The sequence below is a fragment of the Ostrinia nubilalis genome, chromosome 22 (genome assembly GCF_963855985.1).
Source record: "Ostrinia nubilalis chromosome 22, ilOstNubi1.1, whole genome shotgun sequence".
Lineage (NCBI taxonomy): Eukaryota > Metazoa > Arthropoda > Insecta > Lepidoptera > Crambidae > Ostrinia > Ostrinia nubilalis.
The window spans coordinates 6714260-6734859 of record NC_087109.1 but is presented as its reverse complement, the minus strand read 5'-3'; the positions used below and the strand labels follow the sequence as shown (position 1 = coordinate 6734859).

The 20600-nt window shown below is 37.3% G+C and overlaps 2 protein-coding genes across 2 annotated transcripts in view; one reads left to right on the top strand and one right to left on the bottom strand.

Moving 5' to 3' along the window:
• Window positions 1-14937, top strand: part of LOC135082908 (focal adhesion kinase 1) — an 82817-nt gene extending 67880 nt beyond the window's left edge. Inside the window, exons 21-26 of the mRNA XM_063977676.1 lie at window positions 116-232; window positions 5839-5944; window positions 6341-6411; window positions 7081-7280; window positions 11607-11717; window positions 12783-14937. Of these exons, the coding sequence (XP_063833746.1) occupies window positions 116-232; window positions 5839-5944; window positions 6341-6411; window positions 7081-7280; window positions 11607-11717; window positions 12783-13392 (1215 nt within the window). The 3' untranslated portion in view covers window positions 13393-14937. The remainder of the gene's footprint in view (window positions 1-115; window positions 233-5838; window positions 5945-6340; window positions 6412-7080; window positions 7281-11606; window positions 11718-12782) is intronic.
• Window positions 14938-15270: 333 nt separating this feature from the next.
• LOC135082906 (elongin-C) lies at window positions 15271-20408 on the bottom strand. Its single transcript, XM_063977674.1, has 4 exons — window positions 20271-20408; window positions 19769-19870; window positions 18952-19165; window positions 15271-18442 (listed from the first exon to the last, which is right to left on the bottom strand). The coding sequence occupies exons 2-4, from the start codon at window positions 19863-19865 to the stop codon at window positions 18301-18303; spliced, it is 453 nt and encodes a 150-aa protein (XP_063833744.1). The 5' UTR covers window positions 19866-19870; window positions 20271-20408; the 3' UTR covers window positions 15271-18300.
• Between the last annotated feature and the right edge of the window lie 192 nt (window positions 20409-20600).

The window sequence follows — 20600 nt, the reverse complement described above, 5'->3', positions numbered from 1 at the left end:
AATCAAAAGTAATAACTGTAAAGTTCTTCTGGCTTTTTCACACCAAAAAAGATCTAAGTGTGTAACAAAAACATTTTAATTTTCGGGAATATGACCTTTATTGTAAATGCAACAGAGTCCAGAATTCGACACGGAGCAAGCCGTGGAGAGGCGACTGCTCGCCGAACTGGCGAGACAGCAACACCAGAGCGAAGAGGACAGACGATGGCTTCAAATGCAGGAAGACAATCTGGTGAGCATGAAGAAATAAACCAAATTATGAATAAATAGGGAAAATAAAACGCTGTACACTACGAAAACATTCTGGGAGTGGGTAGTCAAAGCGAAAAAACGCTCAACGACTGGAATGTGCAGGTGTCAAAATGAATCACTGTGTCAACAACATGATACCTCTATTTTTCTGATCAATCTATTATACGTCTGATCTCTTCCTTTTGACATGATTATTTCCATATTACAAACTTTTCTCCCCTTTAAGATTCAATATTTTTGCGTAAGAATACCTTGTGTTCTTTTCCTAGGCCCCATCAACATAAAAAAAATCATCAGATTTATTTCAACTATGTATTAGGAATTTGAATTTAATAAGCACAGTATTAAAATTGGTGTTTGTAATATTTGTCGGAGAACGGTCAGAAGGGGCAGGACATTATGTTTCACCAGGAAGTTAAATAAAACGATGTATAGTTTTTACACTATAGATTGTTGTATTTCGGTAAGAATACAATAATAACAATAATAATATTCGAGCAGTCTCACACACAGGACCGAGACAACAATACCGAGCGGCGGGTAAGGCCAGAATGCCACGACTACGGTCGTGCTCGTTCTTTTATACAGCCATCCCCACCCAAACCGGCTAGCAGGTAGCGCCCGACCTGTCTCGGTACGGTCAATACAACTCCTTTTACTTACTGCAAACTATTTTATAACAAAACTAGACATTTACAATAAATCAAATTATAATTTATTACATTTAAAATTAATGTTATTATTATTATTTGGTTTTATTAAAATGATTACTAAGTAATTACATGACAATCAATATTCTACGACACGGCCTTCCTGACGCTTCACACGTCCTCGGGTGATGAGTACTCTTGAGAATCATCTGCAAATGAGATAAAATTTATGGATTATATTGCTCGGCCAAACCTGACTTCAAAAAATGAGGGTACTTTATACTCAGAGTTTTTATACTACTTACTCAAAGGGTTCATACTACTCAAAGGGTTCATACTACTCAAAGGGTTCATACTACTCAAAGGGTACATACTACTCAAAGGGTTCATACTACTCAAAGGGTTCATACTAATCAAATGGTTCATACTAATCAAATGGTTCATACTAATCAAATGGTTCATACTAATCAAATGGTTCATACTACTCAAAGATTTCATACTACTCAAAGATTTCATACTACTCGAAGATCTTATAAATGATCAACACAAAGGAAATTCTTCAATAAAAACACAAAATTGACACAAGTTACCGAATACCTAGCGCAGGTTGCCCAACCCGGTGTTACCCGAGGCAGCCACCGCCACCCAAGGCAGCCTCCGCTCCACACAGGAGCCAGTTGTAGTCATAAGTCACCTCCACACAGGAGCCAGTCACAGTCATAAGTCACCTCCACACAGGAGCGCCCCACACAGGAGCCCCGCCCCACACAGGGGCCCCGCTCCACACAGGAGCGCTCCACACAGGAGCCTAATCATAGTCATAAGTCACCTCCACACAGGAGCGCCCCACACAGGAGCCCCGCCCCACACAGGGGCCCCGCTCCACACAGGAGCGCTCCACACAGGAGCCTAATCATAGTCATAAGTCACCTCCACACAGGAGCGCCCCACACAGGAGCCCCGCCCCACACAGGGGCCCCGCTCCACACAGGAGCGCTCCACACAGGAGCCTAATCATAGTCATAAGTCATCTCCACACAGGAGCGCCCCACACAGGAGCCCCGCCCCACACAGGGGCCCCGCTCCACACAGGAGCGCTCCACACAGGAGCCAGTCATAGTCATAAGTCGTGCAGGATCATTATCCACGATGGTAGATAAGACCCCCACAGCCCTCCCAGTCATAGTCGCAAGTCATGAGTCTTGTATATGTCATAAGTCACTTATTCCACTAACAAAATACATTGTGCGGGATCATTATCCACAATGGTAGATAAGACCCTCACAGCTCTCCCATGCTAGCCCAGATCGTCACCCAATAGAGCAGGTGAGACTTCAGCAATAATCAACATCAGTTTGACGTGATAAGGTATTTTCAGACTAGGTTTTAAAGGTATTGCCCGGAAAGCTCTATAACTGTGCTTTATTACATTTGAATTAAATTACCAACGTATGAGACTATTACATTGTATACAAATTTTAAAAGTACAGTTTTTTTACTTTTTGTTAATTAAAATGTATTATACAGTGAATGACTTTTTAAGTAATAGAATGATGTGACATCGGTAATGAAACTTAATTTGACATTTACAATTAATTTGAGTCTAAAACTAAATGTAGCAATAATAATTAACATAACTTTTGTATTATTATTATGCTGCTGTTATGTATAAGAGCTGTGGTTTTCTGAATAAAGAAAAATTAAATAAAAAAATAAAACTATAAGAACAAGAACTTTTGCACGTCGCATGCGACAGAATATGCTGGAATTAACTAAATTAACACCAATCTGTAAGCATGTTCCTGCAAATAAATGATTTTATTTATAATTTTATTATGTGATACTCGGTATTTACTACTCGGTCGGTACTAAATTCATTTATTTTTGCAAATTAACCCTACCACTGCTTCGGGACAATAAATGGGCCAGTGCTGAGAAGAAGCAGCGCAAGAAACTCAGTCACTATTGTCAGCCTCCTTTTCAAGGTTTTACAGTCTTTAAAATATACAAATTATAGTTATAAGTATTGATGCGAGCTAGGTAGTTAAACATTCCAAACATTTTTATCTTTTATATAATCATCAACTTTATAGTAGCCCTATTTCATTAAGGTGCTTATGATATGTGCTTTAAATTTATGAATGGGCAATTTTACAACAGTTTGTGGTAATTTATTGAAAAGTTTAATACATTTCCCCATAAATGAATTACCAATCTTGTGCAGTCTGAAATTTGGAACGGCAAGTTTATTTTTGTTTCTTGTATTGAACTTGTGTAAATCACTCTTTCTAGTAAATTGCTCTATATTTTTGCGAACATATAAAAGGTTTTCATAAATGAACTGTGAAGCTACTGTCAGTATATTAATCTCCTTAAAGAATTCTATCAAGGAAAATCGGGGTCCAAGGTTATAAATGGCCCGCACTGCTCTCTTCTGCAGAACAAACACAGTTTCAATGTCCGCAGCTGAGCCCCACAACAATATGCCGTATGACAAATAAACTAGCCTTGCCTTTTCAATGTCACTTAATTGCCTTACTCACTGCAAAAGCAGCTGAACTGAGCCTTGCTGACAAGGTTTCAATATGAGGACCCCACTGAAGTTTAGAGTCTAAAGTGATTCCGAAGACTACATTTTGTAATTTGGTGTCACGAAGCAAATCGAAAGTAGCTGGTAAATGCTATGCCATCATAGAATGTGCGGTAGCCAAGTTGAAAAAAAAAAAAAACAAATGTGCTTTCAGAAATGAGGAAACTTAACTTTCAGTACTACTAGATACTCTTTCTACAACTAGTTTCCTATACTCTATCCACTCTTTAAAATAAAAGCCATCCAAGTAGATGTCTAGTGATACTAACTAGTAACCATAGCTATCTATTAGAAACTACCTAGCTTTTAGAAATCCAATCATTACTATTCACAATTCCTAATAATTGCTACATTGAAGTCACTAAGGCCATGTGGTACATCATCATTACCAAAAATTACTTTAAAAATCGAATGAGTCCCAGGTATCACAATTGCGGTCCACATTTTGATACCCTACCTCGGGAGCCTAAGTCAACCAATGACTTCATACTCTTAGCTGCACACGGCCAGATCCTACTGCACCACCCAGAACTATCGCACTACCTAATTCCCAGGGACTACTCAGAACAGATACCGGTTTCTAATAGGATACGGCTACGATATTCCGGATCCGACCTAACAATTGAGAAAACTGCTTGCAGTTAACGAGATGGGATATTAAATAATGTAGTATTTTCTAAAATCGACACTTAACACTTAAGAACATAGAAGGAGCCAGGGCTATGTAACACTTCAATAATATTAGTCACTAATAAATTCGTAGGACACTCGAGTATCTCCATTTCCCACACTAATTACCATTACTGAAACTGTACCATTAAGTACTAGATATCACAACGCTGTGTGCATCACCCATCGACTACACACTACGATTTACGGCTCAAAAGCAAATTCGAGTTCCCATTACAGAAAAATCATCATCACCGCTACTGTGAACAGCATGTACCTCGACTTCAACTTTAGACTGGTACAAAACCCTATGGCATTCTTCTCAATTGATCATGAATAGGTAAGCAAGTGCAAAGTGGCAAAGCTGCTACTTTCCCGACATAAAATCTTATTTCAAGCCTACCGCCCGTATTCTATTACACGAGTACCTACTACAAGGTAAACCGATAATTAATTCACGAAGTCTATTTAAGCGATTCTAATAGTTTCAGTCTATTTACATCCGTCACGATAATATTCAGATCAGTGGTGAACCGTGATAGGTTCAAATAGTTTACAATAACATTTTTCACTCAATGCACGTGACGTAATTTATTGCATGTTCATAATGGCGCACTTTTTTTTTGATACTATTTGTACCACTGAGCCAAACTAAAAATTGTTTTGAGTTAAGATTAAATTATCACTTATGATTGGATGTAATACTAATTTGCAAACTACTACCTTTAACCATAATTATGGTAAAACATGAATATTCATCAACTGAAAACTACCTTGTCTTATAAAACCTACTATAACGAAAATAAAAGATAAAAGTCAAAAAGTACAAGTGCATTTTAGTCAAATATAAAGAAAGCATCATGAATAGTAGGTATGCAAGTGCCACAACTCTGAAAGCCATCCCTGTGACTATAGATTTCAAAATAATGTAATCATCCCTGTGATTTCGAACATGGTGATAGTCAATTGAAAAAAAAAAAAAAATAACACGGGCCTTCTATTTTTGCATTTCGGTGTTTGAAGGGCTCCAGAACAGCCGATAAATGACTTAGCGGAGTAACATTGACGTGAGGGTTGTTAGAAATATTTTAAAAACATGGCCATAATGTTCCTTGAGTTTTGCCTGTACGGCAGAAAGGAGAAAAAAAAAATTGAAGTGGGCTGGCCTTCTTTATCCCGCTTCTGATGTCGGAGAACGGTCAGAAGGGGCAGGACATTATGTTTCACCAGGAAGTTAAATAAAACGATGTATAGTTTTTACACTATAGATTGTTGTATTTCGGTAAGAATACAATAATAACAATAATAATATTCGAGCAGTCTCACACACAGGACCGAGACAACAATACCGAGCGGCGGGTAAGGCCAGAATGCCACGACTACGGTCGTGCTCGTTCTTTTATACAGCCATCCCCACCCAAACCGGCTAGCAGGTAGCGCCCGACCTGTCTCGGTACGGTCAATACAACTCCTTTTACTTACTGCAAACTATTTTATAACAAAACTAGACATTTACAATAAATCAAATTATAATTTATTACATTTAAAATTAATGTTATTATTATTATTTGGTTTTATTAAAATGATTACTAAGTAATTACATGACAATCAATATTCTACGACATATTAATGTGGGTTAATACGTAATGTAGTTATAATATTAAATTCCCTTTACAGAAGCGGCTATCAAACGTGCAATTAGCTTCAGAGATGGAAGCAAATGAGCAGAAAGTGGAAGCGACGCCCGCGACCGAACCCAGGACTTCTAGTCAGCCGCATTCTGGTAAGATTTTTTTCTAGAACGCCTAGTACAACATCATCATTATCATTATCCCCTCATTTATTCTCTTATTTTTGCTCCTACGAGCACACCTCTTTTATTTCACTAGAGGCATATTTATTGACCCATCCTTCCCAATATATTGTTTTAACTTTCATGGTCACTAACATAATAATTAATTAATATTAACGGGATTGCTACCATGTACCTTAATTTTGAGTTTCCGATATTACGGCATTGTTGCAAGCGGCATGGTCACGGAGTAACCACTTTGGCCATTAGTACTAATTATACTTGTTACATACTTCCTTATAATTAACAAATAAGTAATTATAAGGTAATTACTTATTTGTTTCATTAGCCTTTGGTTTGAGCATAAAAAAAATGTTCTTTTTTCAGCGGCAAATTCATTGGAAACAAGTCCAGCGAACACAGTGAAACCAAAAGATAAACCTGTCGAAGAAAGCAAGGTAAGCGCTTGTTTAATTTTTGTTATAATGTAGTTCTTATATTGTATAACCCCAGTTACATGAATACTACAACTAAATAAAAAATAGATTCCACTTCTATCACCTGGCTTTGATCACCCAGGTGATCGAAGTGGACGCCAGTTTAATTATTATTTTAGTTTCCTTTGACCTACCTAAAATAAATCACACCTCTGAATAGTCACATACGAGTTCATGTCTAAACTAAAATAATAATTTAACTGGAGGAATTTAGTCATCTTATCCATGGGTGATCAAATGACACCAAATTGTCGCTTGAAGTCCACTTTAATCACCTGTGTGATCAAGCCAGTAGGACTAGGATGCGCGCCGCGATAAGCGGTTATCACGCCATTTTATCGATTTTTTCAATACATTTTGGCGTCGATAAAAGTTATTACGGCGTGCATCTTAGGTGTACAGATGATGAAAGTGGAATAGACCAAAAACATGCTATAGTAAGAGTTATTTCAATCATTCAAAATCAAAATCAAAATTATTTATTCAGTTTAGACCACAAGTGGCACTTATGAACGTCAAATATAAAAAAGAAAAGGTAGCCCTTATGGGGCACTTTACATGTCTCCTTATCTTTTGGGCCCTACCAGTTTCAAATTAGTACTTCAAATACCCCCATTTATCGTTGTCCAGGGCCGCGGCAACACTAGCGATCCAGTATACGCGGCGACCACAGCAGTGGTCCGCTGCGTGATGCGGCTGGCAGCCGGCTCACAGGCGCCTGCCGCGCCGCACGATACCTTGGCCGCTGTGAGAGCGGTAGGCGCGGACCTTAGGGCGCTGTGTGCCACTGTGGACTTACTGGTGGTGCCGTTCCCTCAGTCTGCACAGAGGTAAGAACCCTTTTGTGTCTATTAGGCATAGTAAAATCTTAAGGGGGAAGGTATTACACGCCCGCCGCGTCGCATGATACGTTAGCCGCTGTAAGAGCGGTAGGCACGGACCTTAGGGCGCTGTGTGCCACTGTGGACTTACTGGTGGTGCCGTTCCCTCAATCTGCACAGAGGTAAGAACCTTTTTATACCTTTAAGCGGGACTGGAAAGATAGCAATGACGCGCAGGTGCGCCGCACGACACGTTAGCCGCTGTGAGAGCGGTAGGCGCTGACCTTAGGGCGCTGTGTGCCACCGTGGACTTACTGGTGGTGCCGTTCCCTCAGTCTGCACAGAGGTAAGAACCCTTTTGTGTCTATTAGGCATAGTAAAATCTTAAGGGGGAAGGTATTACGCGCCCGCCGCGTCGCATGATACGTTAGCCGCTGTAAGAGCGGTAGGCGCGGACCTTAGGGCGCTGTGTGCCAATGTGGACTTACTGGTGGTGCCGTTCCCTCAGTCTGCACAGAGGTAAGACCAACAAAAAAGAGAAAAATATTTTGTACTTTTAAACCTTTAAGCGGGGTCGGGAAGACTACTAGTAGTTATGACGCGCTGATGTGCCGCACGACACATTGGCCGCTGCGAGGGCGGTAGGCGCGGACCTTAGGGCGCTGTGTGCCACTGTGGACTTACTGGTGGTGCCGTTCCCTCAGTCTGCACAGAGGTGAGCACCTTTTTGAGGCAAGGATCTTACTATATCATATGGGAAGGTATTACGCGCCCGCCGCGCCGCAAGATACGTTAGCCACTGTGAGGGCAGTAGGAGCTGATCTTAGAGCACTGTGTGCCACCGTGGACTTACTGGTGGTGCCGTTCCCTCAGTCTGCACAGAGGTAAGTACCCTATAGTGACAAGACTTCTCAAAACTTAAAGCGGGAAGGCTACAGTTTTTTGTAAAACTTTAACCATTGTAATTTAAAGGAAATTTCATGCAATTTATTTTTAAATTTACGTTCTTTTTTAAATTTCATCGTACATGTGATTCCCTTGACGTTTACAACATTCAGTCAACATACATAAAAATTATGGAAAACTTTCGTAAGAGTTACCTTGAAATGGATTCAGGATGGATGAATGCTGCAGAGTTTTTGGATTTTTAGAGTATACTCTGCTCATAATGTAACCTCACAAAAAGAAGTCTACTGGAATGAGATTAGGGCTTCTTAGTGGCAACTAAATTTCACCCCTGCTTAATTGGTTTGTTGAATCGAAAGGATGATAAATTTTTGAGAGCGCTATACTGGCATACTGAAAAGCTTTTTGATTTCAAAGTGGCAAGATTCGCAAGGCTATGACAGGAGCACTTGGTTTCATCAAGATTGGGCTACGTGTCACACTTCAAATGAGAGCATTTAGATGGTAAGAGACATGTTCCCACAAAAAAAATTTTTTAGGCAGGGGTGACATCTCCTGGCCACCAGGAAGTCCTGATCTCACTCAAGAAAACTCCTTTTTGTGGTGTTACCTTAAGAATAGAGTATACTTTTATAATCCAACAACCATGCAGCAACTGAAGCTGAACATTCGGCAAAAAATGGAAAATAGGTTACGAGGGAATTCTAACGAACGCATTTCAAGATATTGATGTATGTTGATCGAATGTTGTAAGCGTCAAGGAAATCTCCTGGACGATGTAATTTAATAAAGGTAAATTTAAAAATAAATTTCATTTAATTTTCTTTGAATTGTAATGAATAAAGTTCTACAAAATTACACAGAATTTTTTTCCTTGAATTTTTAAGATAAGATAAGATAAGATAAGATAATTTATTTATTTGCTTAAAACATGGTATACATAATTAAATATCGGTGTTACATGTTGAAATGTGCTCATGTTCTGCTTCATCAAAGAATGCATGCAAATATTTTATATACAGTAGTTGGAATCTAATTAATTAATACAATAAGTTCATAATAATGTCTCAGTTACAATAATGTCAGAATTCAATTTAAGTCAATTCATTTCAATTTACAATAATGTCAACAAAATATTAATAATCAGCTTAGCACGAATGTTATGTCGCAAAGAAATCCTTCATGTCATAGAAGCTATGTTGGTTTAGCCATTTATATAGTCTATTCTTAAACAAATTAATAGTGAGCAGTTTAAATTCATTTGGAATTTTATTATAGATTCGAACACACATACAAATACAGCTTTTCCCATACTTTGTTGATTTTGGTATATCACTTAATATCAGTCTATGGGGATATCTAAGATGAAAATTACCCGCTTTTTGAAAGAGCTCCGGATTTTTGTGTACGAAAATTGCTACTTCATAAATATACAGGCATGGGAATGGCAGTAGTCCGAGGCTTTTAAATAGTGGCCTGCAGGACTCGCGAGGAGAAATTCCACATATGGCTCTGATACACCTTTTTTGTGCTATAAATACCATATTTTTGTTTGTACTGTTACCCCATAGAATAACCCCGTATCGAAGGATGGATTCAATGTAGGCATGGTAGGACATAATGGCGGTTCTTCTAGAAGTAACGTTTTTCACTTGTCTAAGGGCATATACAAACCTATTGACTCGAACACAGACGCTAACTATATGCTTTTTCCAGTCTAGATTTTCGTCAATTGATACACCTAAGAATTTGAGGTCTGTTATTTCGTTTATCTTTTTTATGTTTATGTTTGGATCGAATCTCTTTTGTTTATGCTTGTTAAATTGTATGAATTTTGATTTATTAATATTAATTTTAAGATTATTTGCATGTAGCCATTTAGTTATATTGTCAATCGTATTATTAATGTCATTTTCATGATAATTTACTTTATTTTTGTCATCAGATGTCACTATTATCGAAATATCGTCAGCGAATAATGTACATTTGTGTCTTGTCACTTGCGTTATGTCATTTATGTACAGTAGAAACAAAATTGGTCCCAGCACGCTCCCTTGGGGAACGCCACAGATTTTATATTTGAAATCTGATGAGATTGTTTTTGTCTCCTTTCCTATTATTTTATCAATTGTGACACATTGTTGCCGACTATCCAAATAGGATGAGATCCAATGCAGTGTCTGGCCTCTGATTCCCATCTTTTCTAATTTTTGTAGCAGTAGTTTGTGATCAACGAAGTCAAACGCTTTTGACAAGTCAAAGAACAATCCAGTAGTCAAATGGTTGCTATTAAGGCTAGTCAGAACCGTGCTTACTAGATTGAACATAGCCAACGTTGTGGACTTGTCCTTCTGAAAACCAAATTGCTCTTTCTTTATGATTTTGTTTTTGGTACAGAAGTTGCCAAGTCTTTTAAGCATGCACTTCTCAAAAACCTTCGACAAAATAGGTATAAGAGTAATAGGTCGATAGTTGAGAGCATTATCACGGTCACCTTTTTTGAACAGAGGCTTAACTATTGACATTTTTAATTTATTAGGGAATGTGCCTGATGAAAATGATAAATTGATCAGGTATGATAGAATACCAACTACTTCATTCACACAAACCTTTAGTATTTTAGTATTAATACCATCGTAGCCTTCTGAATTTGTGTTATTCAAAGTCATAATTTCTTTTTTCACTTCCTCGTCAGTCATAGGTATTAAAAACATTGAATTTGAGACCGTCATTATTTCAAAGTCATATTTAGAATTCAATGTCATATCGTCAGTCAAATCTATAAAATATTTGTTGAAAGTATTTCAAAAGTGAATTTCTTTCTGGGCCACCCTGTACCAGTTGTCACGTTTCTAGTTTCAAATTGTTGCATATTGGTTCGCAGGCCGCCTTCATACATACATGTATAGCTATAGTTATACGATGCGTGGTTACGCCCACGATCTTACGTCTCAATAATAAGTCAATGCGTTGACAGCAGTCTTGTGTTTCACTCGCGTTCTCTGTGCTCCTATACTTACCACAAATCCTACTAATATTATAAATGCGAAAGTTTGTGTGGATGTTTGTTACTCTTTCAAAAACTACTGAACATATTTTGATGAAACTTTACAATATTATTATTTACTAGCTGACCCGGCGAACTTCGTACCGTCTTAGCGTAGAGATTTTCTTTATATTTTTTTCCGTAAAAACCTTGTACAGAGTACCTATTAGAAAACTACAAAAAAAAATCAGCCAAATCGGTCAAGCCGTTTTCATGTTATGTCGTGACAACGGAAAACGGGTTTCATTTTTATATATATATATATAGATAACCCAGAATAACATATAGGCTATAATTTATGAAGATATGTGACAAACTAAATTTCACGCGGGTGAAGCCGCGGGCAAGAGTGTTCTATAACAAACAAGTAAAATCCTTTCCAGGGAGGTGGAGATGGCGCACCAGGTGCTGAGCAAGGACATGGCGGCGCTGGTGGAGGCCATGCGCCTCGCGCTCACATACGCCAACACCACGCTGCACCACGAGTACACCAAGTCAGTACACATTGTATACGTTACGGTCAAAGTGATAAATGTGAAAATTATGAATAATCGCCGGTTATTATGAATAATCACCGCATGATTTGGTAAATGTGATTAATATGAGGTCATTTATGTGTGTAAAAAACTAAATAGGCGGCTTAGGGGTGGCCCAAGGGCCACCCCCGCCGCACCTTAACCTATTTTTCACTTTAAATCAAAACATTATGTTATAGGCATCATGGAAATGTAATATTATGCAAGAAACATTCCAAACTCTTTATGCCAAATTATATTAATATATGATATCAAAACGTTCAAATGTTTGGCTGTACATCAGCACGTACACAAGATGTTGTTCTCTTTTATGAAATTTGTTAGTAGTAAGGTTTAATTATTAAATAATCACTGTTAAATGTGATTAATTTATCACTTTTACCGCGACTGTCGGTAATTATTCATAATAACATAATAACCGGTTATTATTAATAATTTTCAATTTATCACATTAACCGTAACATATACATTAATATGGTTGTTCGTATTTATTCGAAACTAGGCTAGCAGTATACATTCATTTGTAAGTTAAGACTAGAAGCAGAATGAAAGACGAAAGTTATCTACTTAGGTTAGTTGTTGCAATTCACGAAGGCGAGTGAGCTTTACATGTGTGGTGGTTTGCTACTGTTCATTTCTCAAAAGTTTTGATAGACATTACACTATCGTTATGTGCATGTACACGTACACACACAAGTAAAGCTCACTCGCCTTCGTGAGTTGCAAGAACTATACATCTTTTTCTCATGCACTACTTTCAATGATCAAGGAGACTTGGTCGGAACTGATTTCAATAATGTGAACTAAACGCTTTTTCAAAGGTTTTATACTTGGATTCAGCCTGGATTATTTTTATATTTTTTAATGTGATGATTTAACCACAATTTTCTTCAAGACAGTTCAGTTTTTCAAGAATTTTTCCCTTAAATACTAAGATACGACAGTAAAACGAGTTACACAAAACAACGAATATTTATTTGCTTGACTAAAATCGAGATATTCAATTCACTTTTCAATCAACAGGAGCATGCTAGCAGCAGCGCATGTCCTAGCAATGGACGCGAAGAACCTTCTCGACGTCGTAGACTGCATCCGCGAACGGCACCCCACCATCGACTGGCGCTCCGCCCTCGCGCCCGCGGCCGAAGACGCCGCCCACCAAGCAGTCCCCCAGAACCAAACGCTCACCTCGCAAAACCAAATATTCGCCACACAAAACCAAACGTTCATCCCCCAAAACCCCCTCAGCACCCAATCCTCTATCCAAGACGACGAACCCCCGAAACCAGACTTCAAAATTAACCAACCCGTCACCACTGGTCAACTCACCGATCATATCCCCAAAGAACACAGCAGCCTCCCCGTAACTTCAAATAGAGTCTCAGCTTTAATCCACAACTACAACTTATACGGAAACGTCAGGGAACCCCAACACATATATGGCAACACCGAAGTGGGCGGGTCCTTCCAACACTCTGCGAGCGTCGACGAAACAAAAATCGACAATGCACCAATGGAGTCCGTCAAAAGCAGAGTCCAAGCGATATCCGGCAAAATCGACTCGCCCCCTATATACTCGGTCAGCAAGAAAATGATCCCGGTCGAACAGATCGGCCACGCTGACCAGGGCTGAATGTTGCCAGCTATCAAATTTAGTTCGCTTGTAGGAGCAATTTTTTTTCACGGCACCTCCGCGGAGGTTCGAAGCTTTAATGCTATGACGTTAGAACGACTAGTACTTACTGGTATATGCTAGAACGACAGCATTTAGTAATACTTAATTTTTGCCCCGCTTATTTTACTTTACAAAAGTAGTCGCAGGCTTTTCTAAAAGACAACTCTATAATGCTCAATATTCTAATAGCGAATAGATGTCAAATTAATTTAAGTCCTGAGCCAAATATTGTCTATGCGTTTTAATCATATCCATCCATGTATCCAGTTTCATTTATTGAATTAAGTATATCAAAAATATGTAGAAATATTGAATTTATTTATCTCGAGAGAGTACCAAATATATTAACGAAAATCAGTAATAAAAACATATGACTTCACAAGCATTATATCGATTGTGTTTTGTCGTTTTAGTCGTAATATCTATTGACATATCATCGGCATTGTTGTGCTTCAAATTAATATTGTCATGTTGCCTACTATCTCAAATATTATTCAACATATTTACAATATTATTTCTTCATATTGAACCAATTGACACAAGTACCTACATACTGTTAAACATTTTTGAGTTTATTTGAAAATTCTAAAACTATAACTAGGTACTACGGACCGTGAACCGGTGGATAATATTGATTTGTGATATTATTGCCAATAAATTTACATAATTCGTATAAAATAGCTTGCAGTACAGATGAGAGCACATTCCTTGAATAATTCGCACCGTAAAAAGTAAGTTGTAATTATTTTCATACAAATTTTATATTTTTGGTGTAATGCAGTTTTTATACTGAACCATTACTGGTATGTATAAGTATAACATGAATTCTTCCATAAAACAATAATTATGATTAAATATACTTTTGAAATTAATTATAAAGTATTAATTTTGTAGTCTAAATTGTATTATTACAATGTACATTTTAGTTAAGGTGCATATACATACAGTCACAACTTGTAACTTGCATTTAGTTTCTTCTACATTCTTGTTAGATGTTCAGCTGGTTTTGAAACGATTTTCTTTGTAAAAATGTACAAATCAAATCAATTGTCCATAATTATTTAATTTTTATCCAAAGTTTTATTATAAGCTTAGATCTCAAAAGGAATTTTTAGAGTAATTCTTATACTCGAGTTGCAGGTGACAGATTTGACCGACTTATTTCTTACAGTTTCTTCTTTTCTATTAGATTTTTCTAATCACTTCTCTGTTAACTTGATCTGGCACTATTTCTTATGAACAAAGTCAATTTGTACGCTAAGTGCGTCGTCAAATCGGCCATCTGCTTCGCTTCGTTTTGATTAGTGTATTAATGAATTCAGAATTTATTTATTAACTTTGGTTTGTAAAGTTGTGTTTCCTATATTAGTGTTAGCAGGATGTCATTCCAAAGTACGGTAATATAAGTTTCGCGTAGTCCACGTATCGTAGTGAGCCGATATACTGATTGGATAGACCGGATTCTGTTTATGTATAACTGAATAAAGGACAGGTCAAACATTATACATGGTTTTATTTATTTACGTACCTACACATGTTTTTCTTACAATCGCTCATCTCGAAAACGGTGCGTTCTAGCGCGAAATTTTTTTGTATGGAGTTTCAACGGATTTGATGTTTGATTAAATCAAAAAGTGCCACTTATTGTTTAGCTAGACCTTAGGCACTGAGTTCAGCGCTATTATACCTTTAATATGTAATTAAGCTTTAATCACAATATCAGATTTCTCAAACATTTAAAATAGTTGGATCTACCTAGGCTAGAAAAAGATACAATATTTATGCTTCTGTTATCTATTCAACTTAAGAAACGTGCGGCGAATAAAATGCAAAATGTATCCAATCAATTTGGTTTATTAACAAAATACAAAGCGACAATGCGAATTGGTTAAAGTTAAGTGACACTTGACAAATAAATTACCTATTCAGTTAGCCCTCACAAATAATAATGCTTATACAAAATAAAAAAATCACTAGAAGTTTTTCATTTCGGCCCGATTCGACCAAACGGTTATCCAAGAATAACTCATGGTTGTCACTGGCACATTGACAGTTTCAGTATGGGAAATATGTCAAAACTGACAATTTATTCTGAGATTAACATTTACTCGTTTGGTCGATTCGACCCTTAGGAAACTAACTCGATGTGGTCAATACCCCTTGAGCACAGTAAAATAAAAGTAGTATGCTATTTTAGACCCTGTTATTTTTACACCCGAATTTCAAGTCGTTCAAGCCAGATAAAACAAAAATGGAAGATACGGCACAAACGTTCGTAACCTACCTGCGAGTCCTACTTATTAATATTAAATTAATCACACAATTTCGCTTCAATCTAAGGATTCACGTGACTAGTAGCGTAGGTAAGTATTACATGAATCCCACACACATGACGTCATCAGTAATCGGCGAACGGGAGCGAACAGTATTCGGCTCGCGAGCAATTGGCAATTGATACTAATGGGTCCTTTTATACACGTCATTACTATTATTATTTTACTTTGCTCTTAGAATATGATAGTTGATGATATAATGAGATCTTTTGTTTTCATTTACATCATTTATAGTGTTTTATAATAAATATTGTTTTTGTACCTCTATCGTGAAGTAAATTGAAACCTGTAAGTCTCATTCTAACATTGCTACATCGCAAAGTTTATTTTAATCAAATAGGTACATAACTTCCACAGACACATCGAAATTATTTTAACCCGTTTTTTTCAATATAACAGGTTGGGTAAACTAAAGCCCGGTCTCTGAGCACGTATAATTTTGTCCAATGACCCCAAGCTGCCTTATCGCTCGCGCGTAATTATGTTGCTGTTGCGCTCGCACACTCACTGCGGGCGCCCGTTTCACAGTCGCGACAGCAATATAATTACGCGCGAGCGATAAGGATGGGTAGCTTGGGGTCATTGGACAAAACTCTACGTGCTCGGCGACCAGACTATAGATAAGTTTTGGGTTTAGCGCATAACTCAGTCGGTGCCTGAGGTATGCGGCATGGAAGAGTGTTTTTGAGACGTCAAACGACAGCGAGACTTCAGATGCTCTGTCACGTGATAATATGTCAATGTCAGCCCTCCCGTGCCGCTCCCATACCTTAGGCACTGACTGACACGTGATATTGGCGGAACAGTGTGCCTTGTGGCGAAAATACACAAGTTCATCGCCATTAATAAAAGAAGAAGAAGAAGAAGAGTTTAGCGCTAGACCTATAGATAATTTAGACACCAATTTTTTAAAATATTACAGATGCTATGACCACTTATTATAATTTATATGAATAATCGCTACAAATTATTACTGCATGTTAGTATCGAAAATCATTGATCAATGGTACTGCCATATTATTATAATACCCCTAGTAATTCTAGGAGACAAAATTATAAGTCGATACCATGTTGCTGGACTTTATTTTTTGTTTACGAATAAGGTTTCACAGAACAATGAAGTTTTGACAGAGATTAAATCATGACTGTCAGTTGATCAGTGATTTTAGTAAAAATAAACATCAAATTCTATAGCCAACCCCTTAGTATTTCGCGTAGAACATTCAAATAGCGCAAATTATTCACCATATTGATATTATTGCATATAAAAATCGATTTGATACTATATCCAGACCTGAGTAAGGTCGTTTATACAACATCTTAAATTACTTTCCAGTTTCATTTAAAATCGGAAAGCAAATGATGCTTCTACATCTCCCGAATCACAATTCATGTCAAATGTCTAAAGATTCCAACTGTTTAAATAAACATTTTCCTTGCTAGAAATCTCCTACCCACACTGCTACATAATACTGAACCTAATGGTACAGATAAATACGGTTGAAAGTTGCACTAACTATTATGGAATACACTTCACACAAAGAGAATACAGTGCCACAGTTCCTGCACCAAAAAGGCAAAAAGTAACTATCTAAAATGACATAGTATTTTATGGTTATTTTCTTGAATTAAAAGAATCTCTAGACATTGTTACCATACACAAAAAGTATGTTAGTGTGTTTGAACTGCTTGAGTTGATTATACTACACATTTAAAAAATTCTAATTATAGTAAAATGTTTGAGATGGTTAACCACAAATGGTGTCTCGAATTAAGATCAAAAAGCTCTATCAAGTAATCACAAACGATGCTTGCTTAAGTGAAGCAGCAAATCGAACGCACGGAGTTGAATAGAGCTCTGTGATTGGCTCGTGTGTCACCCTGTGCGTCTACGCGCACTGTGAGACCTCATAGTAATGTTTATGAATACGGGCGTCTGTTACCTTGTGGAACCCTAAGATCGCATGAGACCGCGTTAACTTATTTTAAACGGTATTTATTTCTATTGTGTCAATTTGCTGGTACTTGAAGAGTTACGCTTTTTTATTATTCTGTGTAATGGCTTCAATGGTGCGTATTTGAAACACACTGGTTTCGCCAATGTCGATTGTTTAAAGAGACACGGTGGACATTGGAATTTGAAATTTGCCCGGTGATAATTTAATTAATTCATTTTTCATTGAGTTTTTATTTGTTATTAACACCAGCTAAAACAAGTGCGAGACAGTCACAATGCTTTTAAGGTCAAAAAACTAGACAGACATAATTATAGATAGTGTCATCCACGAAGACGCGCCCCACCAATTTATGGTCGAGGGAAGCGCGGGGTGCGGGGAGTTTGATCCGAGCAATCCGAGCGTCATTATTGTAGTGTGCGTGTGCACTCATGGATAATTTAGCGTGTACCGATAAAACTCAAACATTCGCGGAAGAATGGTGGGGCGAGTCTTGGTGAATGAAACGAACTATACCGTTGTTGTGACGTATAATCAACTCATACAAATTGCAAACTCACTCCGTCTTGCCCATACGTTTAGCAGTCCAAGAAGTTAGCAGCCATCAACAGTTCCAGAGCGATTTCGGGGGCGATCGGGAACTCAGGGATTTCGGTGGAAGAATTTGTGTAGCGGACCTTGTATGTGAAGTACATGCACACTTTTTGCAGGACGTGCGACCTGGAATAAAATCAAAATCAAAAATACTTTATTCAATTTTTACCACTGGTGGCACTTATGATATGAACGTCAATTAAGGTAGTCCTTAAGGGGCACTTTACATGTCTGCTTATCTTTAATAATATGAGAAAACGTTAAAATATCAAAAAACTACTGTAATCTGGCAGATACATTCTAAAGAACTACACATAAGTACCAAATCTTGCTGCCTGATTTCGCTGTTTCAATACAGGAATATTCCTACCTCTCGTTCCTACCGCTGCAACTCCTGTGTAGCCAGCATCTACAGATTGACCAAATATCAAGCAAACCTGTGACCCCGGTTTCCTTGATGATTTTTATAGCAATGCTGGTTTCTTTTCAAGACATTCCCAACTAGCATATTTTTAATTTTTAAAAAGATATAATAGCTAGCTTTTAAGCCAAAATCTGTATTTTGAGCGTAACAACATAAATACCAGACAGAGTTTATTATTAGTGGCATTAATGTGAATACTTTATACGCTTACGGAATCTCCCTAAAGTTGACCTCGTTGGCTTCGTTCTCCGCAAATTGACCGGGTCCGCTCAACATAGCCTTGATAGTGCCTGATGTGAGAGCGTGCTCCCTCTTGACGATGAACTCGTGACCGTCAGAGGAGACCAGCTTCACGTACATGGCATCTGGGCCTTCACAGCCTCCGTATACTTTCTCCTCGGAGGCCACGGAACCACTTACGGCACCTGAAATTTAATTTTGAGTAAGGTTTCTGATATTTAAATTCAATTATTGTATAAAATGTTGGGTTATTTAGAAACTAACTTTTTTTGTACACACAGGAGCTATAATTTACAATACGAAAATACAAATTCTTTGTATTATTTTATTATTCTGTCTAATGGCTTCAATGGTGCGAATTTGAAGCACACTGGTTTCTTTGTAAGAAGTAGAAGAAAAATAAGAAAAAAAACATGAAGCAAATCAACTTCTTAGGGCAATTTATTTTTCGTCATCAGATAACTTTTAACTGAAGAATTAAATTGTCATTTTAACATATTTCCCTGTCTATGTGCCAAACTTATTCTTCAGTTAAAAGTTAACCAGCGATTGAAAAATCAGCCCTTAGGCTGGGTTGCACTATCTTACATTAGCTTTGACAAACGTTAGAAATCTGTCAACTCCATACAAAAAGCACCGGTTATTGTTATAGTTACGGACAAAGTTTATGGTGCAACTCAGCTTTAGATTTGCAATTCTAACAGATTTTGATGCTGAATGAATTTCAACATTGGAAACATTGTTTGCCCATGTTTCCAATGTTGAAATTACTATTGAGTATTTTATACCTGAACCAGCAACACTTCCAGAGCGCTGCTCTTCAGCCACACTGGTGGCGGACTGGGCGGCGGAGGCCGGGGCAGACGCGACATTTTGATCGGACATTTTGTCTAAAAATAAAAATAAGTCCTACATTTACAAAGGCTTTTTATTGGCACCAACATTATGGACATTGTTCCAACCAACTGCATTTGGTTATATATTATCTGATAGATAAAACTAATAAAAATAAATCATTAGATTAAACTGCATGATGCACTTTTTATCACAAGCAGGAATCACAAAGGTCATTTTACTGAGAAATAACACCACGAAGTATACTTGTTTATCTAAATGCTTATTTATCTTAAAGAGATCCTTTACTTACTAATGGATAGTTAGAAAAACACTCGACGAGAGTTTTTCTATTGGAAAATACAATGAAAATGTATCATCCAACTAAACATTACAAGCACAATCTTAAAACCTTATTTTATTGACATAAATGAAGAATGATTTAAATATACGAACCTTACAGAATTAACTGAAATACTTCAAATATTAATTGTGTAGTTTTACGCAATAAAATTCACAATTTATGTTGGTAATTTATAAAATTCAGTCAGAAGGATTTGTTTGAGGTTATTTTTATGACAGAAGAAATAGACAATTATAGAATTTAGACAGCTGAGCATAAATAATGGGCACTATTTTTATCGACTCAATTGTTGATTTTAGTACCGATTATAGGGATGTGTGTAACGGACTAACGTATGCCGTATGGGACTAAGTAACGCGAACGGATACATTTATAAAAATGAAAATGAAGCACCCTAAAAATCAATGTTTTAGAAATGTATC

What these genes read in the sequence shown, in the direction of transcription:
- LOC135082906 (XM_063977674.1), bottom strand. Translation starts at nt 19,865, where the DNA reads ATGTCCGATCAAAATGTCGCGTCTGCCCCGGCCTCCGCCGCCCAGTCC. An exon ending in TGGAAGTGTTGCTGGTTCAG is followed by an intron (nt 19,166 to 19,768) that starts GTATAAAATACT and finishes ATTAAATTTCAG; the next exon opens with GTGCCGTAAGTGGTTCCGTG. An exon ending in GTCAACTTTAGGGAGATTCC is followed by an intron (nt 18,443 to 18,951) that starts GTAAGCGTATAA and finishes ATTTTATTCCAG; the next exon opens with GTCGCACGTCCTGCAAAAAG.